The 24886-nt window shown below is 38.1% G+C and overlaps 1 protein-coding gene and 1 long non-coding RNA gene across 3 annotated transcripts in view; one reads left to right on the forward strand and one right to left on the reverse strand.

Annotated features, from left to right (window-relative positions):
- Positions 1-10206: 10206 nt before the first annotated feature.
- Positions 10207-24886, reverse strand: part of kcnb1 (potassium voltage-gated channel, Shab-related subfamily, member 1) — a 91405-nt gene continuing 76725 nt past the window's right edge. For both annotated transcript variants that reach the window (XM_088608429.1, XM_088608430.1), the window contains one exon: positions 10207-13439. In XM_088608429.1, coding sequence (XP_088464555.1) covers positions 11397-13439 — 2043 coding nt within the window. In that variant the 3' untranslated portion in view covers positions 10207-11396. The remainder of the gene's footprint in view (positions 13440-24886) is intronic.
- Positions 13435-24886, forward strand: part of LOC148648143 (uncharacterized) — a 32356-nt gene continuing 20904 nt past the window's right edge. Inside the window, exon 1 of the long non-coding RNA XR_015926826.1 lies at positions 13435-23316. This is a non-coding gene — a long non-coding RNA (uncharacterized LOC148648143). The remainder of the gene's footprint in view (positions 23317-24886) is intronic.

The following is a 24886-nucleotide window of genomic DNA, read 5'->3' on the forward strand; positions in this document are numbered from 1 at the left end:
TTGGAGGCGTTTTGCAAGGTCAATAACTTGTTAATAAAATTCAAGCGGGACTTTGTCTTATCCAACATTTTAAACCTACATTTGAAAAATCCTGATTGTTCTGTTTGCATTATCAGAAATAGATTTGGACATTCTCTCTTCAAATCTGCACTGAGCTTTGCTGAATCTCCGCAGGCCGAAAGTACGATTTACTTCTGTACAGCCAGGAAATTTGCAGGGTACTCACAGTTTCACCAGCAAAAAGAAATGCCAGTGATACAATTCACTGTGCTTCCTATCTGGTTAATCAAGTAGAGTACACACTCAATCAAAACCCTGAAAGGTAAGCCAAAAAGAATTAAATAGCTGGGCTTCCCAACTGATTTTTCAGGAACTATAAAAATGTCCAGAGCTTGTATATTTAGAGAGGCTAACAGCCAAAACAGCCTTAACCATAGACAAATTCCAGCTGATCTTTGAACCGACCTATGTAAATATCACTGCAGTAGCAGTGAAGCAAGAGAAACGAGAGCTAGCAGTTCTGAACAGGGTACAAGAGTGGAGACAGAATTCATATTCTCTGCAGACTATTCTGCAGCTTTCGTTGAAAATGGACTAAAGGATGGGGACAGTTCTGTTAGTTACATGTATTGAAATGTTCAACTTGAAAAATGCAAAATTCCCGTGTAGAATGATGTAGCTGGGATGCTGCTGTGATGAATTCTGGGTTGAGTTTTTTAACTTCTGCTTGGCAAACTACACTGGCAACTAGTCTGGTAATAATCCTAAAAGTATTCCAGTAGCTGAAGTGATTTCTACACAAACAGACAGTTCTCTACTCCGGTATGAATACTATGAAGGAGACAGCAAAGCTTGTTTCTCTTGTGTCGATACAAGCGACTGAAGGACATGTGAGGAAAAATAATTTTAATATCTGTATCACGAGGCTCCTGAGGGAAAACTGGAAAGTGCTGAAATTTTTCATCTTACCACAGATACAACCGTGGCTGTGTCAGGACTGTAAAAAACAGTTTTCTAAATCTTTTTCTAAAAACTTTTTCTAAAAGTTTTCTAAAGACAGGAGTAAACACGTCTACACAGCCAATTCTTTAATGTGACTTTTAGCGACATAAAAGAAAATTCTGAAACAAAATGAAATAAATATTGTGACGCACAATGAAAATGCAATCAGTAGTTCAGTAGGCATATAATATTATAAACATTGTAAGGTAAGCAAATATATTTGTAAATTGTTTAAATAGTTTCTTAAATTAAAGTACTAAGCTCAAGCCATGTTATTTCATACAAACAAAAGGTGCTAGGTCTTTGAGATTTGATTTTATTTAAAATTGCCAACATCAGTTGACTATGAATATAATCAGTTGCTGTTACTATTATTATTATTATTATTATTATTATTATTATTATTATTATTATTAATATTATTAAATACTGCTAATCATAATTAGAACAGAGAATGACAGGACCGTGCTCTACTTGAGTATTGAAGATCACCTGGTTTCTATCATTGTGATAGAAGGTGATCTGTCTGTGACAGAAATTGACTAGGGAACAAGATATTCTGGATGAACATTCAGCAGACCAGCTCTGACAACCCAGTAAACCATCTCACTGATGGACCGGCCACATCCTGCAAGGATTCAGGTAGAGAATCACTGTACGTGCCCAGAACCACCACATCCATCTGATCAAGAATGGTTGTACTGTAGCTTGGCATCAGCGGGGAAGTGTTTTATACAATATGTTGGCCCCCCTGAGTGACTGAATCAGTAGCAAATGGTTGCCTGAGCGTAGGCTGAGCCCTCTGATCCCGGGCTCGAGCTGGGTCATGCCACCGTGAGCGGAATTCTCCAAGTGGTGGCCCACAACTTGTCTGACGTGGTGGTGGCGAGGGACACACCTCTCCTCCAATTGGCCAAACCTCCAAAACCGGACCTCTGCTGCCTGCGATGTGTAAGACGAGGAGTGGCTCAAAGACGGGAGGGTCAGAGGTGTCACCCAATGTTGCCTCATTCTCCCGTGTGCAACTGCGGGGTTCTTAGCAGAGACAGAACAACATATTTTCCTACTCCAAATTGGAGTGGGTGTAACAACAACAACTGGCAATTCTAGATTTAAAAACTAGGTGTCTACTTGGATGTCAGTCTGGGGTGAAGTTGACAGACATAGATGAAATAACTATGGTCTGGAAACAGAAGAACGCCTGAGGTGCCAGTGAACAGTGTTTTATCCACTAAAGACTGCCGAGAGACCTGAAAGAAGACACTCTTTGTGGAGATGCCATGGAGCGCATTATCCTGACAGCTGCATTGCTCAAGACTAGTGGATAAAAGGAATCTGTTTCTCCTGACCAAGGATAAAGTCCAATAGGACATCTCTGCCACCAGCTTGCCGAAGGAGTGAACCACAGCTGGCCAACCTACAACCGCCTAGTGCCACACAGGTAGAGCAGAAAGTTTTTGAGCGTGGACATTTTGATTCATAGCTTTAATGAAGGGGAAAAAGTCTTCTGTGTGGTGTGAGAATACTTTTTTTGTTAATTCATCACAAGTTTGCAAAAGGAGCCAAGTATTTTGTGGTAAAAATATTTGTAATGTATCCAAATGAAAAAAAACTACCCACTTTTACTGGACATTTGTACAATTCCAGACTGTTGAGCTATACTGCATTAACACACTGATGCCAGTCATTCTCAGTAATCTTCTCTCCATTGTTTCCTAATGCTGTTGGATAATTTATTGATTTGTTTAATGAACTCATTTCTAAACTGTTAAATCACCCTCAAATAATTTAAGTAATACATTGTCTCCAAATGTTTGTATGGGTCTGTTTTTAAGAACAGAGTTCTTAGGTGGATGGACTGGACACTGGTCCCACTTGACTCAGCTTGTCTATTGCTTTCTCATTCACAGTTGTTGAAGGCCAACACAATCATCATGAGATGATTAAATTGTCTCTGCATTTGGGGCCAAAGCAAGACCAACAAGCATGAGCTAAGTGAACCAATTATTCCCCTTCCAAACAAATGTTTGTAGCCATTTTTTAAATGTAATGCTGTACTTGGTAGTGAAAATCTGATAATAATAATATTATCAAAATAATATATCTGTATTGAGACTAATTCAAAAGGTGATGTGGCTGCTACTGCAAACCTATAGAGACACAAGTGTGAGTCAAACTCTTTTGATTTATTTTAGATTTGGGCTCATGCTCTCTGCTTTAAGAATTAGGTTTTGTTGTATTATGGTTGAACTACTGCAATTATTTAGAATAAAAATATGGAGTTAGAGGAAATAGATGATGCTATTGTTTCACAAAGGTGTATTCAGGTAATCCTAATTCAACGCTGTCCTTTGTTTTTGTGTTTTAAGTTGTTTAATGACATTTCGTTAGGTATTCTGTAATGCTGACCTTTCTGAAAATGATATGGTGGAACAAATGAAATAAAAAACAACACAATGGATCCAGCAAAAACAGTCATACAGGCAGCATCAAGAAGCCAGCAAACCATTTTTGGAATAGATGTGATTTTATTGTTCATTCAGTAATTCAATTCATTTGCATCTGAGCAAATCAGTCAAAAAGCATTCCCATCACTCTCTTCTGTTCCTAAACTTGAGTCAAATTTCCTTACAATACACTAAAAAAATAAACTTCTCTGTAATCTATTATCATATTGGTAGAACGTCATTCTTTGTTGACTGGAACAAGTTCATTCATAAAACCTTATGTGAGAAAATCTGTTCAATATTAAAATAAACTTAATTTACATAAAGATGCACATTAACTATCTGACAGTGGATCTAACTTCCTGATTGTTCATGCCAAGTTTAAAACTTCATGCTGAAAAGTAGAAAGAAGAATGAAAAACCTTTGACTGTTAAAACAGCCGAAATGTTTTTCTTTCTTTTTTACTTTTCAGTGTGGTATTATTCTTTTCTTGTTCCCTTGCAGCCAATGCATGCTGACGCAGCTCCCTGCTTGAACAGGTTTAAAACTTTACCTTTTGTGAAAAGTAAAGTTAGATACCAAATCTGGTCATTGCTTGTAACTGTTTTGACTAATGACAAAGTTATTGCACAAAAATCCACGAGGACATTTTTGGCAGCAAACAACTTTGGGTTCTCATATAAATCCATTAACAACAGTGTGCCAATATATATTTACTAAAAATGGTTCCAAATTCTGAGTCTATTTTGACTCACAAATCTTTAAAATATTAATTCAAATTAGTATTTTTCTAATTGTGGGTATTTATTAACTTACTTAGTCTGCTTTGTATATTAATTGAAGGTTGCTGCAACTTCACTGCTTGGGGGAATTCCTGGTCATTTTTACCAAAATTGCACCATTCAACCATTTGCCCTATATTGAATTCATAAGTTCTCTTTCGGTCAGAGGCTTCCTATACCAAAGTATGCAATATGATCTGATGTGACAAGAATGGCATATTATGCACAAAGATATAATTCTGGCAAGCAAAGGGTTTTGCTTTGCCTGACATCTGAATAAAATGTCTAGTCAACTTAATGGACAAGTCTCAAATGTTGTCCTGGGGTGTATGAATGTGCTACAAATTCAGATTCTCTTCCTGTTTCTCAGGATAGAATAAGGAATGGACTGTTGTTTATGACCTTCATGATTGTATTTTATATTCTTTTACCCCTGCTGGGTTAATTGTCTAGAATTAATATTCACCTCTCCCCAAGCTCATTACTCTGAAAGAGCGCTTGTTGAAACTCGGCAGTCACCAAGCTTCTCAAAACCAGCAGTGCAACAGACAAAAAATTGTCACTTCAAGTAATAGGTAACGCAACATTCTGGGGAGACCACAGATTCAAAGTATCAAGTGGCATTTGCAGAGAAAGGGAGCTTGATTTTCTGATTGAAAAGGATAGCATAGGAATTTCTGGTGTCTGACCTTTAGCATCCACAAACACAAACAACTAGTCAGACAATGCAGATGAATACACTGTTAATACATAGTCCATTCCCCACTCCGCCCAAAAAACAGAAAAGCAGACCCAAACCAGTCGGACATATTATGGGCCGCAAAAGACATTTGAGACCTGTTTTTGAAGATGTCTAGAACATCCTAGTCAACATGTAAGGCTAGCAAAGTTGCTGACTGTATGAAATCACAAGAAAAAAAGCTACTGTATTTGCTTGCAGTAGTTATATCTTTGAATATCAGTGATATGAAGATCAAGAAATGTCTGGACATATAGTATATATTATATATACTATACTTTATACAATGTTTGACATTGAAAACCAATAATTGCTATTGGTTTCAATACTCATCTGTTGCATTTTAATGCCTCCCAGGATATATATATATAAAAATAGAGACAAAGAGGTAGAAAAAGAGGGACAAACAAAATCCCCACAAAAACCATTGCCTTGTGAATAAAGCAGAAGTAATGGTGAAATATTGGGCATTATGATTTTTTACAGAAAACAGGGAAAAACACTAAACTAGCACCAAAACCACAAAAGCTAGTTTATATCCAACATTTTGACAACACACTTAAATACCGTTTGTTTTTTAACTTTGGTAATGGAAGGCATGGTGACATATTCTAGTCAGACCCTTGACAAAAGATAAACAGAAACCTCCTGAAACATTTGTGAAAATTGTTTTAGGGATTTTACATCACTGGGGTCTGAGAGTTCAGTAGTTTAATTCAAATCTCTTATTCAGTAACAATATTATTTTTACAGATAAAAGGTACCTTTTAGCATCAAGATATGCTTTATTCATAAAGAAGTGTTAAAGTGTTCAGTATTTCACAGACCTCTACCACAAAGTAAAGTTTTCTTTACCTTGTAGCTGGTACTGAATCATAGAATCACCTTCCTTCTTAAATAAACTGCTTCCTTCCTTCACAAATCAATAACCTGCTATTGGATTAACTAAGGGCTGTGTTGACTGTGTCCGAAGTTGTGACCCTACGTGGATACCATGATAAAAGATTGTGTCCTACATATGAGACCTTCTGAACACACAGTGACTCTTTGTCAGTAATCAGGAATATATGACTCTTTCTTTTTGCAATAGTACAACTGTATATAACACGTATATACACCACTAAATACAAAGAAATGCACTTTCTGTGGGCTTTGTTTTCCAGGGACAAACCTAATCAAAGACTGCACATGAGTAGTAAATAATAATAGTTAATGGTAGTGCTTTATTCTTAGGAGCAGCAAACCCTTTTAAAATAAAACTGAGTGGAAATTAAAGTGCCTGTCATACATCACACAGCAGTTCCTGCAGGATTCCCACATATAATTCTCTTGCATTGTTGGGACAGAACACAGATCCTCATACAGTGCATAACCTTTAGAGCTCCTTTAGGAATCTTGTGAGAAAGCTTTATTTCAGAGGGAAGAGGAGGAATCCTACAGTATACAGTAACTGAAACATCCATCTGACTCCAGTTTCATTTCACGGACCATGCAGGATTTGCATGGGAAAAACAAGAAGCGATAAATAATGAATAAATAATCCTTGAATCCTACATACATTTTTAGGTGTGAAATTTATTGCACACTGGAAATATTTAAAAGATGAATCATAATTATTTTCCATAGTTTAAATAGTTCAAAATAACTCCAAAAACCCAGTAGGAATTTCCAGTACTCTGACAGGATTTACAAGATCAGGAAAGAAACTGGCCTCAGTAAGTCAAAATCAACAAAAATTTGAGACTTGGACATCCTAATGAAGTTTGGTTTCAAGACCTCTGTGTCAAACCGGCTGTCCCACAAATGGGCAATGACATTTCTGAAACCAAACCTCATGAGTCTATCTGCACTTCCTCTCTGGCAGGCTAAGACACCTATTTATAGCTTGTAGGATGTATTATTAGATCAGAAAACCCATTTAAAACCTGCTTTGACCTTTCTGCCATTGGCACATTCTGCTCACCTAAAAAGAACAAGGTGAGTATTTGCTACAAGAGGGAGGGAAGTGAAGGGAGTGAATGCATGAAAAATGACTGAGTTCTTTGTACTAAAAATTTATTTTTTCAACTCGATTGAACCAGTTATTACAATTCTTAGTTCGCAAGCTTGGAGTTTTGTAGGCAGGGCCTACATTCTGGTAGAATTCAAGCCTTCAAGACAGAAAAAAACCTCAACATAAACTATTGACTCATATATGAATGTATTAATCGTTTCAAAGGAAAATACAACAGAGAACACAGTTTGCTACACACCTTTCGGCAAAGACAGAGAAAGACCGCAAAGTCAAAACATGTTTGTTTTACTCCTTTGCTTTTTCACCTCTGGGGGATTTAAAAGAAAAAGCAAAGGGTTGTTATCCTGGATGTCTTGCAAACCTCTCTCAACAGCACCCCATTCATTGCTGCATGTTGGCAGTGTACTGCTATCTCTTTGTGTCAAGACAGGCATCATCTTCTCCATATAGAACATTTATCCTGGCTGCACTCATCCCTCAGCATATTGTGGGGCTGAGGTCAGGGGAATGGGCTCTTTGGAGTTTTGCCTGATGTTTTCTAACCCTTGACCTTGTTGTCTGAATACTGTAGGTTTTCTATGTGTTTTTAAATTGTCAAGGCTTTGGAGAAAGGATAAACTGGTCGCATTAAACCTTAATTGGATTCATTTAACATTTCCCCCATGTAAAGAACAGCTTATAGCTTAAGGAGATATACTGTACAGTAGAGAAACTGCTGGGTTGTGGAAAAACCTCCTCAAAGACATTCACATTCTAACGATCTAACGTGTAGTACCAGTAAGGGTTAAACATTTGCTGCAGAGGAATAGACTATGATTTAGTTTCAAAAGTTATCCTTATTTTTATACTCACTGGGACTATAATTTTAAATTCCCAGTTGTATAAAAAGATGCAAGGTTACATCCTCTTTTGTTTTTACCGGAAACTAATCATGAAAATGTGACCCTGTATTTTATCACTCAAGAATGGCATTTCTTTCATTTCTATATAGAATGATATAATTTTGTTCCCTTCCATGCCTACAGCTCATAATAATGTGAAATGAGTCCCCAGTTAGATGGAGCTGTCACTCATCCTCATATGTACAAAAGCACACAAGACTATAAGTGACATCACAGCACAAAGACCCTTGCAGAGAATTATCATGGAAGGAAGGAAAAGGAAACAATAACAAAGAAAAACTGTGATGTTCAGCAAGTGCTCTATGTGATATGTACGACTGTTATTTAGTTATCTAACTAATCCATTATTCATAATACAAAAAGAGAATAAGGTAAACTTATTTTTACATATTTGCTCCTAATAAAAATCTGCTGAAAATACTGATTATTATTTTTATACATCTGAACATAAAAATAGACTACTCTGAGGGGCGTGCACACCACGCCAGTGTTCAATAAAGTCAAACAAAATACTGACTGAATGGCAAACGGGAACCAACAGAGGTAACGAAATTCTGCACTTTAAAAATCCAGCCGTCTCTCAGAACAAAACAACCTGTTTCAACCTTAAAGCTGAAGTCAATTTGACTTGCTTTGATTACAAACAAAGGAAGCTAGGATAAGCCTCCTTCTCGGCGACATGCTCTCAGGTGGCAGTTCATTGGTTATTTCTACATCTTCCGAATACTATTCATTTTTAAAAACATGTTTTCAATAACAGAATTTACTCCTGTGTGGCTTTAATGTCTGAACTACCCTGGATTTTTTTCCATTTATTTCTCACCTCTGTTTTCACTATCAGTTCACTAGGTATATTTCATTCACGACAAAAATGTACATTAGATACAAATATTACAGCAGAGAACACCATGTTTTCCTTTTCCCTTCTTATGCTTTGGCTGGTTTCAGTAGGCCTCTCCACCATAGTGGTGGTCCCCATGGCGACCATGAAGGCTCCTTCCAGTCCTAAAACCCATGGTTGTGTGTATAGTGCTCCTCATGCTTACGGCAGATCACATTATGCTGCTTTATTCTGTTCATTTGTTTTCTTTTTTCTCACACAGCTTCTTCTCTTGATCTCAGGCTAAAGGCAGGCTTTTTACAGAGCGAAAGAGTGATCCGATTTCTAACTTGCTCAAAAGGAAAGGCACAAAACATCTACTGTTTGTTCAGAAACCTCTTCATAAACAGTCAGCTGATAAAGGAGTATAAAGAAACTGGGGAAAAACAAAACACAGTTCATTGTTTCTAAAGTTTTTTTTTTCTGCTACGGTTAGAGGCTTTTGTGTCTAGAATATGTCTAGAAATATATATAATAACAAGAAGACAAAAATCTTATAAAGTGCTTGAGGATATGGGCTTCTTTTTAAGAAAAATAAGCTGACCTAAGAACAGTCTGAAACATAATGTCAGCCTGTGGTTATTATGAAAATACATTTCTACATTATGAGGCAGGGATTAAATATGTCAATGGTGAAGTCTAAGCCACATCCCTTATTCCATTTATACATTTCACCTTGATGGCTTTAGAAGTAGAAGGCAGCTGAGAATGTCCTGCTGCTTGTGATCTGCAAATAAGAGCACCTTCACTGCCGGGCTGCAAATGGATGCAGAAGGGTGTCTCATCCAGATGCCTAGTCGGTTACTGTAACATGAAGTGCAGATCTGTATTCGTTTTCCGATTGTGACAGGTCACACATTCTCATTCTTACCTGCCCTCCCACACTTTCAAAGTGCTTTTTCACTCCATATGTTTTTTTGCTGATGTGCTTTACCAGCTGGAGTGGCTGTCTGCTACTTCCTTTCCGAATCACTGCCCGATATCAAGAGAAAGGGATTTTTCTTGATCAGACATGAATGTCAGATGAATGGGGCCAGGGCTCAGTGCTCAGTCTCGTGCTTTTAACTGTCGCCTGGATGAAAGGAAATTTCTTTGGCTCCTTAATTTATAAAAAGTATGGTGGAAGCAAATGTGCACAACATTTACTGTAAGCACACAACAGGAAAAAATCTAAAATTAAATAACACAACCTTTAATACCTATCTAAAGATGACCCCCTTAAATGCAACTTAAACTATGAGATCAGAATAATTACTCACATTGCTCTACATTTACGTTTTGCCTTTCAAACAAAACCCAATTAAAGAAGTTAAAAAAATGACCTGTATGATTATTAGAAAATATTTAAAAAATATACATTTCAGTTTTTTTTTTATACCCAGCAATATTTCCTCAACACCCAACTTTACATATATTTTACAAATTCGAAACTTCTCAAAACCAGTTTTAAGTGCTTTATAGAAATTGAATTTTTACAGTATTTTTTTTTCTCAGATGAATGCGTTAGTTTCACATGACTTTCCATACTGTAGTGTTTTTCACATTTGTGGAATATGAGTGAAGATTTGAACATAAACCAGTTTAAAGCAATGAAATGAAAGGAAATGAAAGAGACAACACATAACTGAGACATACTGTATAGTATTGAAAACTAATGATTCCTTTCTGTTTTTAATGCATATTTAACATCTATCTACTGCTTTATTAATTGAACAAATAAATAGATGGGGGAGGAATCCAGAGAAATTACATTTGAATACTTTAATTAAAAATGTAAATACTTGAGGTGCTCTGGTATGCAGTAGTGGAAATAAAAGTTTTTGAACAGCAGGTTATAGTGAATTTGCTTTCCCCTTAAATTTCCCTCTCTTAGGCAATTTCTTTTCTCCTGAATCGGGTCTTGTACGTATTTGATAACTGTAGATACTAAGCAGTCACGAATCAAATACAAACTGAAGGGAAAATATATATATATAAACATATGCATACATAAACATATGTGTATATATATGCACAAATGTGACACATGCATTTGTCTAAGTCCAGATTCGGGGAAGGGAATATATTAAACTCCAAGGAAGTAAAATGCATGTTACTTTTTTAGATGTAATCTGTTTTTGCAGTAATTTATCTTTATCAACAAAACAGCAGGAGAATGAAAGCCTGGAAGATCATCCTTGGGACAAGCAGCAAATCAAAGAATAATGCTGAGGTTCTCTTTCTCCCCCCTTCATCTTTCCTGTTTCCCAAGTACTCAGAACCACTGCCCCACTAACAAAGATTTCCCCTCATTGTAGGCCTGGTTTAACACTGCAGGATTGCACAGAACTGCCCATCGGTACTATGGAGTACCTCGTTCAAGGGTCTACAGAATGGGAATGGTAGATGGAAATGCAGATAGAGGGGAGAATTAGTGTCTTGGTAAGCTCACAGCAATCCAAAAGGAGTCTTCAGCAACACCGTTGTCTGGGAACCAAACAGCAAATATTCTTGGCTCACTTAAGAGCCCTCTTCCATGCCTGTGGCTTGGTCAAAGGTTTGTTATGCCATGCAGTAAAGCTCCTTCAAGATTCAAACATTCCTTTCAATTTGGGAAAGTCCACTCTTCTTGTCACCGGCCTCGAAGCAGTCAGATGGTTTCATCGTACGTGTTGGAGCGGCTCCTCTCTCCGGCTGACACGCGGATTTCCTGTGCCATATGGTTCTCTACCTTGCTGCCATCTTGACTGCTGCCCGGAACAGCCCTGCTCTCGATGGGATAAATGCAGTTCTGACCTATCAGTCTCTGTGGTGCTCCCATGGCAGAGACTTCTAAGTGGTTGATGCCTCTCTGGTACCCACTATTCACATTGTATTTCGGGCTGGCCTTCCCCAACAGTCGCTTGGACGGGCTAGAATCTGAGCCATCTTGCAGATGTTCCTCCTCATCTGTGTCAGCGTCAATGTATTTGTTAATAGATGCGTCATGGAAGGTAAACACAGTTGGCATAATGCTCTCTGGAGATTTTGGAGGAGTCTTGCTGCTGGCTGTGGTATAGATCGACACTTCAGGGCTAAGAAGTGACCGGTCTGAGAATAAGGAGCTGTCTGAAAGAGGAGCATTGCTTACATTTTTTAGGGAGTCACCGACAGAGGAAAACGGGGCTGGTGTCATTTTATAAGCTTCGCCTTCTCGGAAGTTGACTTTCAAAGACCTTGATTTCAAGGGGTTTGTGAATGTAAGTGAGCTCCTGGGACTGTCGATGAAAAAGGAGCGTCGCTGAGAATCAGGGTTGGAATTAATCTCAAGGATGGAGCTACCCCTGGCAGGAAGTTTGGTAATACCCTGTGGGGACAGCATGGCCTCATGCTCATGGGTTGTCTCCAGACAAGGGTTGGCGCTGACTTTGCCAGGCAGGCTAACAATGGGGCTATGAGGAAATCGCCCACTTTCGGGAAAGTCAGTGGCACAGCTGATGAAGCTGTCAATGCTGGACATGCTCCTCATGTCTATTATGCCCTCAGGCGTGGCCAGTAAGGGATCTGCCGGACCTGGTATGCTCCCCATCTCAATTTCGTCCCTTTGTCTGCCCACTTTTGAGGACGGACCTCCTTCTTTGGTATTGAGGTTGGGCTGGGATTGAGTCTTAGCCATCATATTGTACATTTCCTCCAGCTTTTGCACGTTAAGGTGCTGAGGGCTAGAGCAAGGTCTTGCCTTGTTTGGAGATCCTTGCTCTTTAACATCAAAGGATTTGTTTGAGCTGGTCTCTGAAGCCGTTCGTTTGGCCCATTTCCACCTGTTGGGGGAAAGATGGTTGTCTTGTACCTTTTCTTTCTTTCCCATGCCCTCTCCATTTTTCTCCACCACCACATCCATTAGTTCTATGCTGCGAGCAAATGCATCCTTCATATTCATGGACACAATGCTGCCATTCCTCTTTGCCCTTTCTAGGGCTTCTCTTCGCTTAATGGCCTTTTCTTGCCTCTTTTGCTCCTTATAGAACTCAGAGAAATTATTTACAATGATGGGTATAGGCAGGGCAATCACCAGTACTCCAGCAATACAGCACAGCCCCCCTACAATTTTTCCCAACAAAGTCTTGGGATAAATATCCCCATAGCCTACGGTTGTCATGGTAATTGTAGCCCACCAGAAAGAGGCCGGGATACTCTTGAACTTGGTGTCATCCTCATCTTTCTCGGCAAAGAAGACCAAGCTAGAGAATATCATGATCCCCATGGCCAGGAACAAAATGAGGAGCCCCAGCTCATTGTAACTGCGCCTCAAGGTGAAGCCCAAGGATTGTAGCCCGGTGGAGTGTCGAGCCAGCTTGAGAATCCTCAGGATCCTCATGATGCGGAAGATCTGCACCACCCTTCGGACGTTCTGGAACTGCAGAACGCTCTTGTTAGACTCCGTCAGAAAAATGGTTACATAGTAGGGAAGAATGGCAAGGAGGTCTATGACATTCAGGGGCCCTTTGAAGAACTTCCACTTGTTTGGAGAGGATAGGAAGCGAAGAAGGTACTCCATTGTGAACCAAGCAATGCAGACGGCCTCCACGTGGGCCAGCTGAGGGTTGTCTGTCACCTGGCCAAACTCATCCATGTCTTGGAGCTCAGGGAGTGTGTTGAGTGACAAGGCAATCGTTGATAATACAATGAAGAGGATTGATATGATGGCCAGAATCTGCGAAACACAAAAGCAAAGAAGCAATGTTAGTTTTTTTGTAACAGATGTGCAAATGTTTTTTTTTTCTTTCAAAGATATTTATTCTTCAGTATAATCCACGGTTATGTGGGAAGAGGATGAAGAATGGGCTCACATTAATGTGAATTTCATTCCACTGCTTTTCCAGCCATTTCTTCTCTTTTCATAGTTTTGGTGAAAAACGGGTAAATCAGTTAGAAAGCAGCTCTCGACTTCACCCCTATAATTATTCCCGGCTGAAAATGCTGTCAATGACTTGAAGTAAAAATAGTTCCTAGTGTCTGTTGTGATGCAAGATGAGTGGATGGAAATTATTATTAATTCATGACCTTCTTATCAGACTACAGAAGCTTCCTCCTTCTTAGTATAACTGAGAAAGCTAATGCTAAGCTGGCAGGGCAGTAAAACTGACATTTAATGCAAGAAGGTCAATGGATTCAATTTTATTAATTCAATCTGTAGACAAATACATATCCACATGGGTCCTAACTAACCAAGGATTTTATACCACATGTAATTTGCACCATTTTCAATGAGAGTGTTGAATATTATTAACAACACACTTTCAGCACAGGGTTCCATTTGATTCACAAAAAATAACCATCCTGTTAACTTGCACTATATACCACATTCCCAGATTTATTTTCACGTCATAGAATACAGCATAGCAGTTAAGCTATATAAGGAGTGATTGGATGTGAGCTGTAAGGCTGCAACACTAACTGCTGTGCCACTGTGCCATCTAGAGAAGTGACAGAAATTGTCCAAAGAATGTATTGTGTAGAATATAAATTTAACAATGAATGTAAAAAAAAATGTCTGACACATGAGTGAGTCTTCATTTAAAATACTGTGTCAAGTTTTCATGACAGAAATTATTGTTGTTTTAGAACGTAAGAGAGGTTACAAACAACAGGAGGCCACTCAGCCCACTTAACCCATAAGGGAGTAGTTAGAAGACCCAAAGATCTCATCCAGCCATTCCAGACGACCACAAACTAACTTCCACATATTCCCATACACTCCTTTACAAGAAGCCCTAAATACAGTGACCTGATTAAATCTTACTGATCTGAAATATGTATCATACAGAAAGAGCTTAAAGGAGCTTAATCTGTTTAGTCTTGAACAGGTGAGATTAAGCAGTTTTCATGTGGCATTCAGAATCCCCAGAGGAGTTGTTCTGTAAAACCATAGAAATAGAAGCTCCAGCCGTGGGAGTTCTTCAAGACCAAGTGTGACGTTGAAGGGAGTGGGGCTGGGTCAGACTGGGAATCCTTGCACTGTATTAGGACCACACTGGTCTTCAATTTTGTGTCAATTCAGCTGCAGGCACTGAACACAATGATGGGAGATGGCTCGTACAGCACATGCTTTGAAGGAAAGGCTATAATTAATAGACAAATTAAGTGATTGATAAAAAAAAATAATCATTTGGATATTCATAAATTTAACTTTTTTAAGCTGCAGCAACTATAATGACAGGTTACTCTAATGGCTAACAGCAGAAATCAGCACATGATATACAGGACTAGATCATATTATTGTAAAACCCCCATGTGAGCTATGTTTATTCTGTCACCCTTATTTTCCTCATATCTTAGACAGTGGGAGGATACACCTCCAGCTGAGGAGTGAATCACCAGCACTTTGTAAAGGATATTGTAAATTCTGAGAAGCCCACCCATAAGATAAGGTTTTGGTTAGAGTTGAAGCCATCAGTATTGAGTAACATCAATACTCATCCAACTGAAACTGAATATTCAAGAGCCTTCTGGTGCAAGCTGAGTCAAAGAAACCTTGCAAGCTTAGAACACAGCAAACCTCAGTTACTTTCCTCATTAGAGCACTGGGACAGCCTGTAGATGACAGGCCTGGTTTGCACCAGGAATCTCCAAGACAGGGGAGATCAACCTGCATTCTGGTGCCAAGTCTTTCCCATTGGAGCCACTCAAGAGCTCAGTGGAAATACTGTATGTCTGAGATCTACAAACGTGGGGACCGGTAAATTATACCAAACTCAAATGAAAGTTCCAGTTCAAAAAATTTTAAAACAAAAATCCACGATGAGACTGTATAAAAAAATAAATAAAACTTGACTGCCCAAAACACTTCATCATGCCTAGATATTCATTCTGGTATTTAAACTCTTAAAGCAATGTTAGAATACATAACTTTTATGTGAGTACAAGTGTACAGAGTACACAGAGTACAGATAAATCCATGAGTGTTGAGGGGGGAAAACAGTTTCCAAATGAAACAAAATAAAATTATTATCTAGTATAGGATGATAGCTGTTTTACTTGGACATCCAGTAATAACTCAGTATAGATGCATATTTAGTCAGGTTTACTTTACTTGATATTCTGTGTGAATCTAAACTATGATTACATACCCAGAGTCGTTATTATTTTCCCCTGTGTGCCTGCATATCCCAGCTACGTGGAATTTGTGCACATGGATTGAAGCACATGAAAGGCAAAGATACGTGCAGTGCTTTGAGTCCCTTTTCTATAAAGCTTCGTCCTAACCTTTTCAGCACTGTGGCCAAGACATGTTCATTGAATTCCTCTATGCTGAATGACAAATGAGGTTTGAGACCTTTTTTCAGACCCCGTTCAGCACAAAAGATGGTCCCCATGACAACCAAGCTTGGTCATAAAATGCTCATTATGCTTTCATTTGTGAGCGACAGAGTGAATGGAGAAAATTGTACGCTGGGATAGCCCCGACAATGGGAATATCCTTAAGGAATGGAGATCAAGACATTTTGTGTTCCAAAGAAAGATTTAGGATTTTCTGTGTTATTCCCATTGTCAAAGCATGATACCTGCCATAGCCAGGGAACTTCAGAGTGTTAATGGCATATGTTCCTCCAAAGAGGTTGCAAATCTTCACATGTTTACCATTTCATTCCTGAGGGATCCTCTGGCAAACTACTAGTCCGAGACGCATATAGGAAAACACCTTCCTGCACATGTACTGCATAAGCATTATTTTAAAATTAAGAAATATATTTACATTACTTGATACTGTAGCAGCCTTTTATTGAAAGATTCATATGATGATAAGAATGGCAAACTACTGTTCTTTGTAGCTCACGTACTGCTGTGACACACTAAATAACCCATCTGGTTTGCGATGTTGAGAGAGATCACTCCCTTGGTGAAGCTGCGTGCGGGCATGGGGTGAGCATGTTTTGGCATTTTATAAAATTGCGATTTGAGTATTTGATACAGACATATGTGTACAGTACACTCTTTTTTCAGTCCTTATATTATTTTACATACATTTTTCACAGTTATTTAGTTTTGTCTTTTGCAAATGGGCTGGTATTTTATGGCAGTGTTGAAGTTCTCAGTGGCTATGCCCTGAATAAAATGGTTTTTTTTTAAATACGACTGATAATATTTCAAATGGATGGAAATGGAAATATCAATCTGTTTGTAGGTTATATATTCATATCCTGTATATAAGACACTGTGCGTAAATCACTTTTGAATACAGCATCACACATGTACCCCATAAAAGCTGAGCAATTGCCTTAAGAGATATTTTAATTGATTTATTTGTCTCTTCCTCTGTGTCAACAAGAAGACAGCCACCTGTTCAAGAATGAAAATAAACTTACTATTATATTGGTAAATCTGAAATCCCAGCAAAATATTTCTCCCTATGTTTAAATGAAAAGAAATTAAATGCATTTTTTGTAATCTCCTAAATGTTTTTTTTTTAATTGAAAGCCTGGAATTAATAGCTGAGATGCATTGAGCACTGGACAATGAGCCCGCAGGTTCTCAGCAGCATAAAAACTAACAGCAATCCATAGAAGTAAAGCAAAGGCAGAAATCGCTCCTGGTTTTACTTCATATATATGACGATTTAAACATTCAAAATGGGGGCTAATCAGACATTCCTAAAAAGATGCTTATGTGTCTCCAGTCAGAGGTCTGCCAGTACAGGTGTGTTGTTCTTTCTGTAGACAAAAATACTGCAGTTCAAAGCAAGGTCAAAGAAAAGCCACTCGGCCCATTCATTTAGACATTGGATTATTCTCTGCAACCGATCAACATTCATTAGCTGTAATTAATCCTGGCATTTTAAAGACATGCTGTGCCTACTGGGGCAATACAAATAGAAAAAGTAACTAAACTAAATAACAACAACGAAGAAGAAAATACAAAGCATACAAACTACCACAGTTTAATTGACCCTTGTTTAAGCATTTGTAATACTGTTTATCTAAACAGTGCTTTTAGATGTAAACCAAAGAGATATCCATTCCATAATCCTTGTTAGTGGTCATAAAAGTTATCTAATTCCCATTTGAATTTCTGCCTAGCCTGAAATAGGTGCTTTAGCTGAAATAGTGAGTCATTTGTTGGAATCAGAGATTTAATTAATTCAAAATCCTCACACTGACGACATTTACAAGCTTTTTGAACTCAGAAATAAGTAGGTCAAGGAACACAGGGGATATTAAATGGATTTCAATGGATATTTTTTTAAACTTTTTTGTCAGTCTTCAGAAATAGTTCTGAGTTTCCAAACAGTGTCCAATGATCTACATAAGAAATTTATGGAACAAGATGTTCAAAAATAGCTGGGATCAACAAGAAGCAGGCTATCACACAGCAAGGATATGGTGGGTGGCTCCCTCTCATTTGTAATTTCTTGTTAAAATGCTCATCTCTGTTTCTTTTGTGAAACCCCAGTGGGGAATTCTACATTTGAACTATTATTAATCTCCAGACAGATATAAAATCAAATGTCATCAAAGCGATACTCCTTCTCAAGTGTCTGTAAAAGCCCAGGTCCTTTTCACCTCCTCACCTTTAGAAGACATGGATTGTAACTTTAGCCAGTACTGGCCAAAACCCAGTCACATGCTGGGAGAGCTTAAAACTTAAGGAATCCCTCATAACTGTGTCACTGTAGTCACTTGTGAAGTACATTCATCCATGTTCTTACTGCTTTATCCAATACGGGGTCGCGGGGAAGCTGGAGCCTATCCTGGCAAGCAATGGGCGCAAGGCAGGATACATCAGGGCACCCACAGACTCAAACACACACACGTTCCCCAGTGCCAAGCACTGCGCCACTGTCCCACCCTTGTGAAATACAATGCTCGCAACAATCAATTGCCGATTCTCTTTCAAGTCCACTTACACTGCCATTGTCTGGATCTGTACGAGATGTAGAAAGGAGTGCCTATTCTGGAAGCAGATTAAGATAAATTCCCTGACTCTATGTTCTCAGCCGTGCTCAATCTAAAAATACCAACCAATTCCTCATAAAAGCTAACTAGTCAGAAATTACTGCTAAAATCCATGTAACATTTTTAGTTAAGTAACACTGTTGTACAAAAAAAACAATCAATACAGATCATTACAAAAAGTACATATTAATTTATGTCTTACCATAATTACCACTCATTTATAATATTCCATCTCTGTTTCTAACTGAGCTATTTGTGTAAAATATTTGTGGCAAATGTTTTGGTTAGATTATTCTTATAATCAAAAGTGGATGTGTTTTATTGTCAGAAAATTAAAAATGCAAACACTTTGGAATAAAAGAAAATCTATTTTGGATGGGTAAAAACAATTAATATCCATTAAATTAAAATACCTAAGCTTTTCAGCTGCTGTTACTACTAGTAATAATATGAGTCCTACACATGGCAAAGTGAAATTCATTTCCTAATGGATTTGAAGGAAACAATGCATATATCAGAAACCTTTTTGATAACTGGCGCAGTAACAAAGGTGTTACTGAGACAATAATAGAAAATATTGCATGGGCAATTCTGATTTGGATGCTTATGGTTGTTCTTCTTTGTCCTCATAAATACAATATGGGGAAACAATAAAAAAGCAAACCAAATACTAGAATACTAGGGTGTATAACAAAACAACTGGAATTTAAATCAAGGGATGTAATACTGTATTGTGTGCAGCTTCGGTCACCATACCCAGTAAGAATACAGATAAGTTAGAAAGAGCTCAAACAAGAGCAACAGGAATAAGTACTGGTCTTAGGGGATTGTCCCTCACAGACAGGTTAAAGTAACTAAATCCCTTCAGTCTGGAACAGTGGAGATTGAGAGGAGATTTGATCCAAGAATGCAAAATCCTGAGGGGAACTGACAGGTTCAGCATATGGGTCTCTTTCCCAGGTCAGTAGTGCAAGTAAGTAGTTATTTAGGATGAAAAATAGGAAATGTGTTTTTACACAAAGAGTTGTGAGAGTCTGTAATAGGCTTCTTAGCTAGGTGGTTGAGGCCCCTTCCGAAAGCAGCTGTAAATCGAAATTTGATTGGATGAAATGTGAGATACACTTAACTACTGAATTAGCAAACGAGCAAGATGGGCCTACTAATCTTGTCTGGTGTTTGCAGCAGCACCGATAACAAAAGCTACATTGGTGTTAGTAACTGGAGCTTTATATTGACAAAATGTGCTCAAGAGCCTCACACTTGTTGTTTCAGAAGCCACCAGAAGGGGGACTCAGTTCCCCACATGAATTACTTGCCGCCAAGCTGCACTGCAGTGCAGGGGGGAGCACTCAACATTATTTAAAACGTTTCTCAATGTGTTTCAGACTAGCCTTAAGTGAATTTGTGATTTAGCACTTACAGGGCTTGCCTTCCCACAAGCTTTGCCATGCACTGTGAGCAATACAAGCCTTAAGGATGTCTGGGGTGTCTGAAATGTTGACCCTGTCTGGCAGGAAGAAAAAAAATGAAAGCTCTGTTAACTACATGAGACAGTAACACTCTATATTAAGAGTCTGTGTTTAATTATACATAAATGAATTAGTTAGCAAGGATTTACATATATTCAGATTTAATATAGTGTTCTCAGTTTGCGTCTGTCAGCATTCAGGTGCATTGGCCATCAGCAGTGATGCCTGAGTTTGTATGGGCAGAGGATCCTCTAACTAATTACACTCCCAAACACAGTGGCTCTCTGACAGCATTGGCCTTCAGGCTGGAGGACACCTCCTAGATCATTAATCCTGTTTTACTGGAGCCCCACAGGAGCCATTATGGAGCAAAGTCAGAAATTGCTTTGCATAGGTTTCAAAGCCAATGACAATGTGGTTACTGTCTGTAGCAAGTGTTGTTATTGATGTTGTGAATCATTGGGAGGAAAGGCCGTTACAGGTATTATGAGCACACTCTGGCCATCATTGTCTTGTTGTGAACCAGAAAAAGTAATGGAGCTACTGTACACCGAGAAGAGGTTCAACCAAAACTATTGAAATTACGGCACTTGAAGGGTATGATGAGTAAGAGAGGTGTGCTGCCAGTCTCAGGGCTTTCCTGACATTCCTCTCCTGCAATGGCACTTAGCAGGCTTGACCCATCTTGAAAAGAGGGCCTCCTGAGCTTCCCTGTAACAGTCTTCCTTCCCGACTTTGTGTTTCTTGATGAAATGTAGCCTTAATTTAGGCAGTCTTGAATCATTAGATTGTTTGTATATTCCAAACAAATGACCTAAGGAAAAATATTGTAGAGGCTGTGAATCATAATTAATCTTGGATAGCTCAGAACAAATGGAGAGCATGTAAAAAAGTTAATACAACATTTTGCACACTCCATTACAGGCAAATGATGTGCACAGTTATTTTGAAGCTGTGTTTAAATAAAGCGTCCCTTCTAATTACTTTTATTTTATTATTTTATTTTAAACATGAAATTGCATATCTTTAATTGTTTTAACTCCCAGTTTTGGAATTACCTATTATCAGCATGGTTTCCTGTTACAAGACTCCTATCAGCATGGGTGAGACAAAGACACCCAAAACACATTCTTTGAAAGATGCTGTGCTATGCCATCTGCTTCTTTTTTCACGTTGCCAGTTCTGAGCACAAATAGAACAGCTAACACATCAAACAGAGGGGACTTTAAGAGCTCTCACTGGTGCCACTTCAAGCTTATAGGCACCTAGCAATCTAGTAGCATGGACACCCACGGAAATCCTGACTGACTGCAAATACACCCAGCTCAAACTATTCCTTGTAAATCTCACACTCAGCTAATGGCACAGTCCAGGCTCAGACCTGGGAGCATGACACTATCAGAATGAAACTGCACTCCTAGTGAAGGTGGTAGCTGATTGAGCCATGTAAGTGCACAACATCTATTAGTACTATCAACACTCTTGTGCAATACAAGATTAGCCGCTGATGAAGCATGGACGTTTATAAATTTATCTTTTTAAATTATTATCTGAGGATTTATCCAATTCTGCGTTTCCCAGCTGGCGTTTGCTCACAACTTTTGAAAATCCTTCATATAATTTGTGTCTCTTTATAAGCCCTTTTAATCAGTCAGGAGATCTTTGGTGGCTTCATTGAGATAATTAAACAGGCTCTTATATAAATACTCCTGATGTATTTATATGAGTCTCATGTTAAAAAGAATTGACATTGTGTACCTATACTGTATAATGTCATGCTCCTTCTTTGAAGGTTGCTTGAAAGGGCAAAAATAATTCAAGATGTTTTATTTTCAATGTTGCAAATGCAACACAGTGAAAATATTCCACTGTTTGGCAAAAAAAAAAGGTTTCAAAATTTACATTAATCATGCATATAATATTTGCCAAACAAAAAAAGTATTTTTACAAAGATGAGGGTACAGTATAAAGCGAATGACTTGGTGAATTAAGTACTCATCTGTTATAGCAGGGATAACACACAGGGCAATTAGCGTTTATGTTCACTTCTTACAAGTGTTAATAAATGGGACATACACTCAGGAGAATGTTGATTCAAATCTGGGCTATGTTAATAACTGATTGAGGTTCTCCAAGCCACAAGTCACAGGTGGGACACTTCTGTTTGGTGATTCACCATTTGACATTGTTTCCTTCTCTCGTTGTGTAGCAGTGATATTTGAGGCCCGTGGGTCACTTGTCATCAGAGACAGCTATTTCGGTCCTCTATCACATGCATGAAACTAATATTTGCACCGTGGATTTTCGATGTGAGAAAAAAGATGGTGGCAGAACATCTTGGGGTCTGTGTGAATGTATCTTCTCTATATATGTCTTGCAATGCCACTAGGAAGACTGAAGCGATGAGCCAAGCTGAAGCACCACTGATAATGCCTAATTAAGAGAGAGAAAAACACGTTTTTATCAAAAATAATAATTGTAGGAGGACTAATGTAAATTTTAAGTTTGTTAACGTATTGTTAAGAAAGTACTATAACAAATCTAAAAAGAAATAAGAGAGAGCCATCCAATAACTAGATTCATCTTACAGAATAGCTAATGACAAACCTGAACAATAATTTATACCCAAACTTAAGCTTATTGATTGATCAGGGAAAAGAAAACAACAAAGCCAACTGTATAGCAGCAGCAGTACAGTACATTCAATCCATGTCATACAAGATATATGAATCCTGCTAAATGCTTAGGTAGGTCACATCTGAGCAATGCACATAACATCTACATCCTGTTGAAATGTCCAGCACAAAAAAATATTTTTCTCCCCATAGAGCCAGAGAGACTCAATAGACAGAATTTGGGAACAATTTAACGTGTGACTAGTTTATACTCCAGTCAGATAACCTTAAGTTATTCAAACACAGAGCCCTTTGACCTTTAGACTGAATAGTAATTATGGGATTCCAAGCTGTTGGGGGATTAGAAAATGGAGTGTGTGGATTTTCAAACATCCACTGTAAAGGCCATTTGAATGACTTAATAATTAGAAAATTCTGCCTCTTCTGACAGCTTCTCATAGAATTCGTACAGCTCAGCAGCAGCTTCTCTGAAGGTCCTGTCACTACAACAAGAGATATGTGTAAAAAGCAAGCACCACTGAGACAGGTAACCGGTAAGTGAATTCTTCCCAAGATTCGTTTTGGGAATCCATTTATCCATTAAAGTATAATGCCCATGTTACACAACTGAGAAAGAAAAAAAAAACTTAATTTCCACAACAGACTTGTTTTTTTCAACATCAGAAGTTGCCAATATGATCAAAATACTGAGCTAGAACAATTTCCTGTTCACACAACCTGCCTATATTTCTGTTTATTTGATCGTGGTTCCATATATAAGAATAGCCAGAACAGTAAAATAGAACTATTGTGTATTTTATTATTGATTTTGAATTTTACCGCATTTTTTAGCATTTACATTTTGTGTGCATCACAGTATTAGTAGCGTAAATGATTTACAGTACTTCTGACTCTTTCTTGCTCTCATTGTGCATATATAATAATGTATGGATTTGCTGGCTGCTATTTATTCATTTCTTCACCCCTGACCTTCTTGCCCTGCAGGAGGTAAGGCTGAGAACCTGAAGCATGCATTTAATGGCAGAGGAAAAGTTGCAGTGGGCTAGTGCACAATAATTAAACATCTAATTGTCTACCATGGTGCAAGAAACCCTAAATAACAAGCTGTCAGTGGAAGGCTGAATGAAAAACTTCAACATCATGAATCAAATAGTAACTGACAGAAATCAGTAATGAGGTACTTCCCAAACCATTAAGGTGATTACTCCCTGTCATGCCCAATGCCTAACTTGATAGTATAGTTCATGCCCCCAGATTAATGTAGAACCATTTTTAACAGCTTGCAATGCCTTATATGACTCGCATGTACTGGCAGAAACCAGTAATAAAACTTATAAATGGCCTCTTAATTCTAGATGTCACTCTGCGTTATTGGAATTAAAGGACATGCAAAATAAATAGCAAAACATATGTATTGGGTTCCACATTGTTTTACTATCACTTGTTACTCTTGCAAACATGCTGCATAATGGAGTAGGTTTTTATAAATTGTACATATGCAAATGTATCCATGTCGGGGTGGCAATAAAAGATGAACTATTACCGTGGCTGCAACCCTTACAAACCTTGATCTCCTGCATGAGTTTCAAACTGATGGAACTAATGCTTTGAGACAAATATATAAGGTGGCAGGGATACACACTCCACACATTCAATACCAAAATGATTCATAAGAGATATCTTTCTTTCTCATCCTTGTAGCTTCTTTGCAGCTGAGCAGGAGTCACATGGACTCAAAGTAATTATATAGAAGTGCAGAGCTTAAAATAGAAGTGGAACAAAGGAAACAGAAAAGAAAAAGAACCAAAGACAGCAGTCATACTTAAACTAATATCACCGGCATCTACCAGTTTTAAAGCCTCTGTTTTCAAAATACAGTAAATACTTGATATAAAAAGTGAGGCCACTTTTTTAGTATATAAGCGACAAACAGTGGAAAGTTTTAAACGTGTTTGTCTGTACTAAAATAAATGCGATAGGAGTGAGTTATAATGATATAAACTCATGTTTTTAACTTTAAACAATGATTAGTGTTCCTTTTTACTATTTGTATTATATTTCTGTAAACAATCAAAAAAGATTGTAAAATGAATCATCCTAGCA

Source organism: Lepisosteus platostomus, chromosome 15 (assembly GCF_059453375.1).
Source record: "Lepisosteus platostomus isolate fLepPlt1 chromosome 15, fLepPlt1.hap1, whole genome shotgun sequence".
NCBI lineage: Eukaryota > Metazoa > Chordata > Actinopteri > Semionotiformes > Lepisosteidae > Lepisosteus > Lepisosteus platostomus.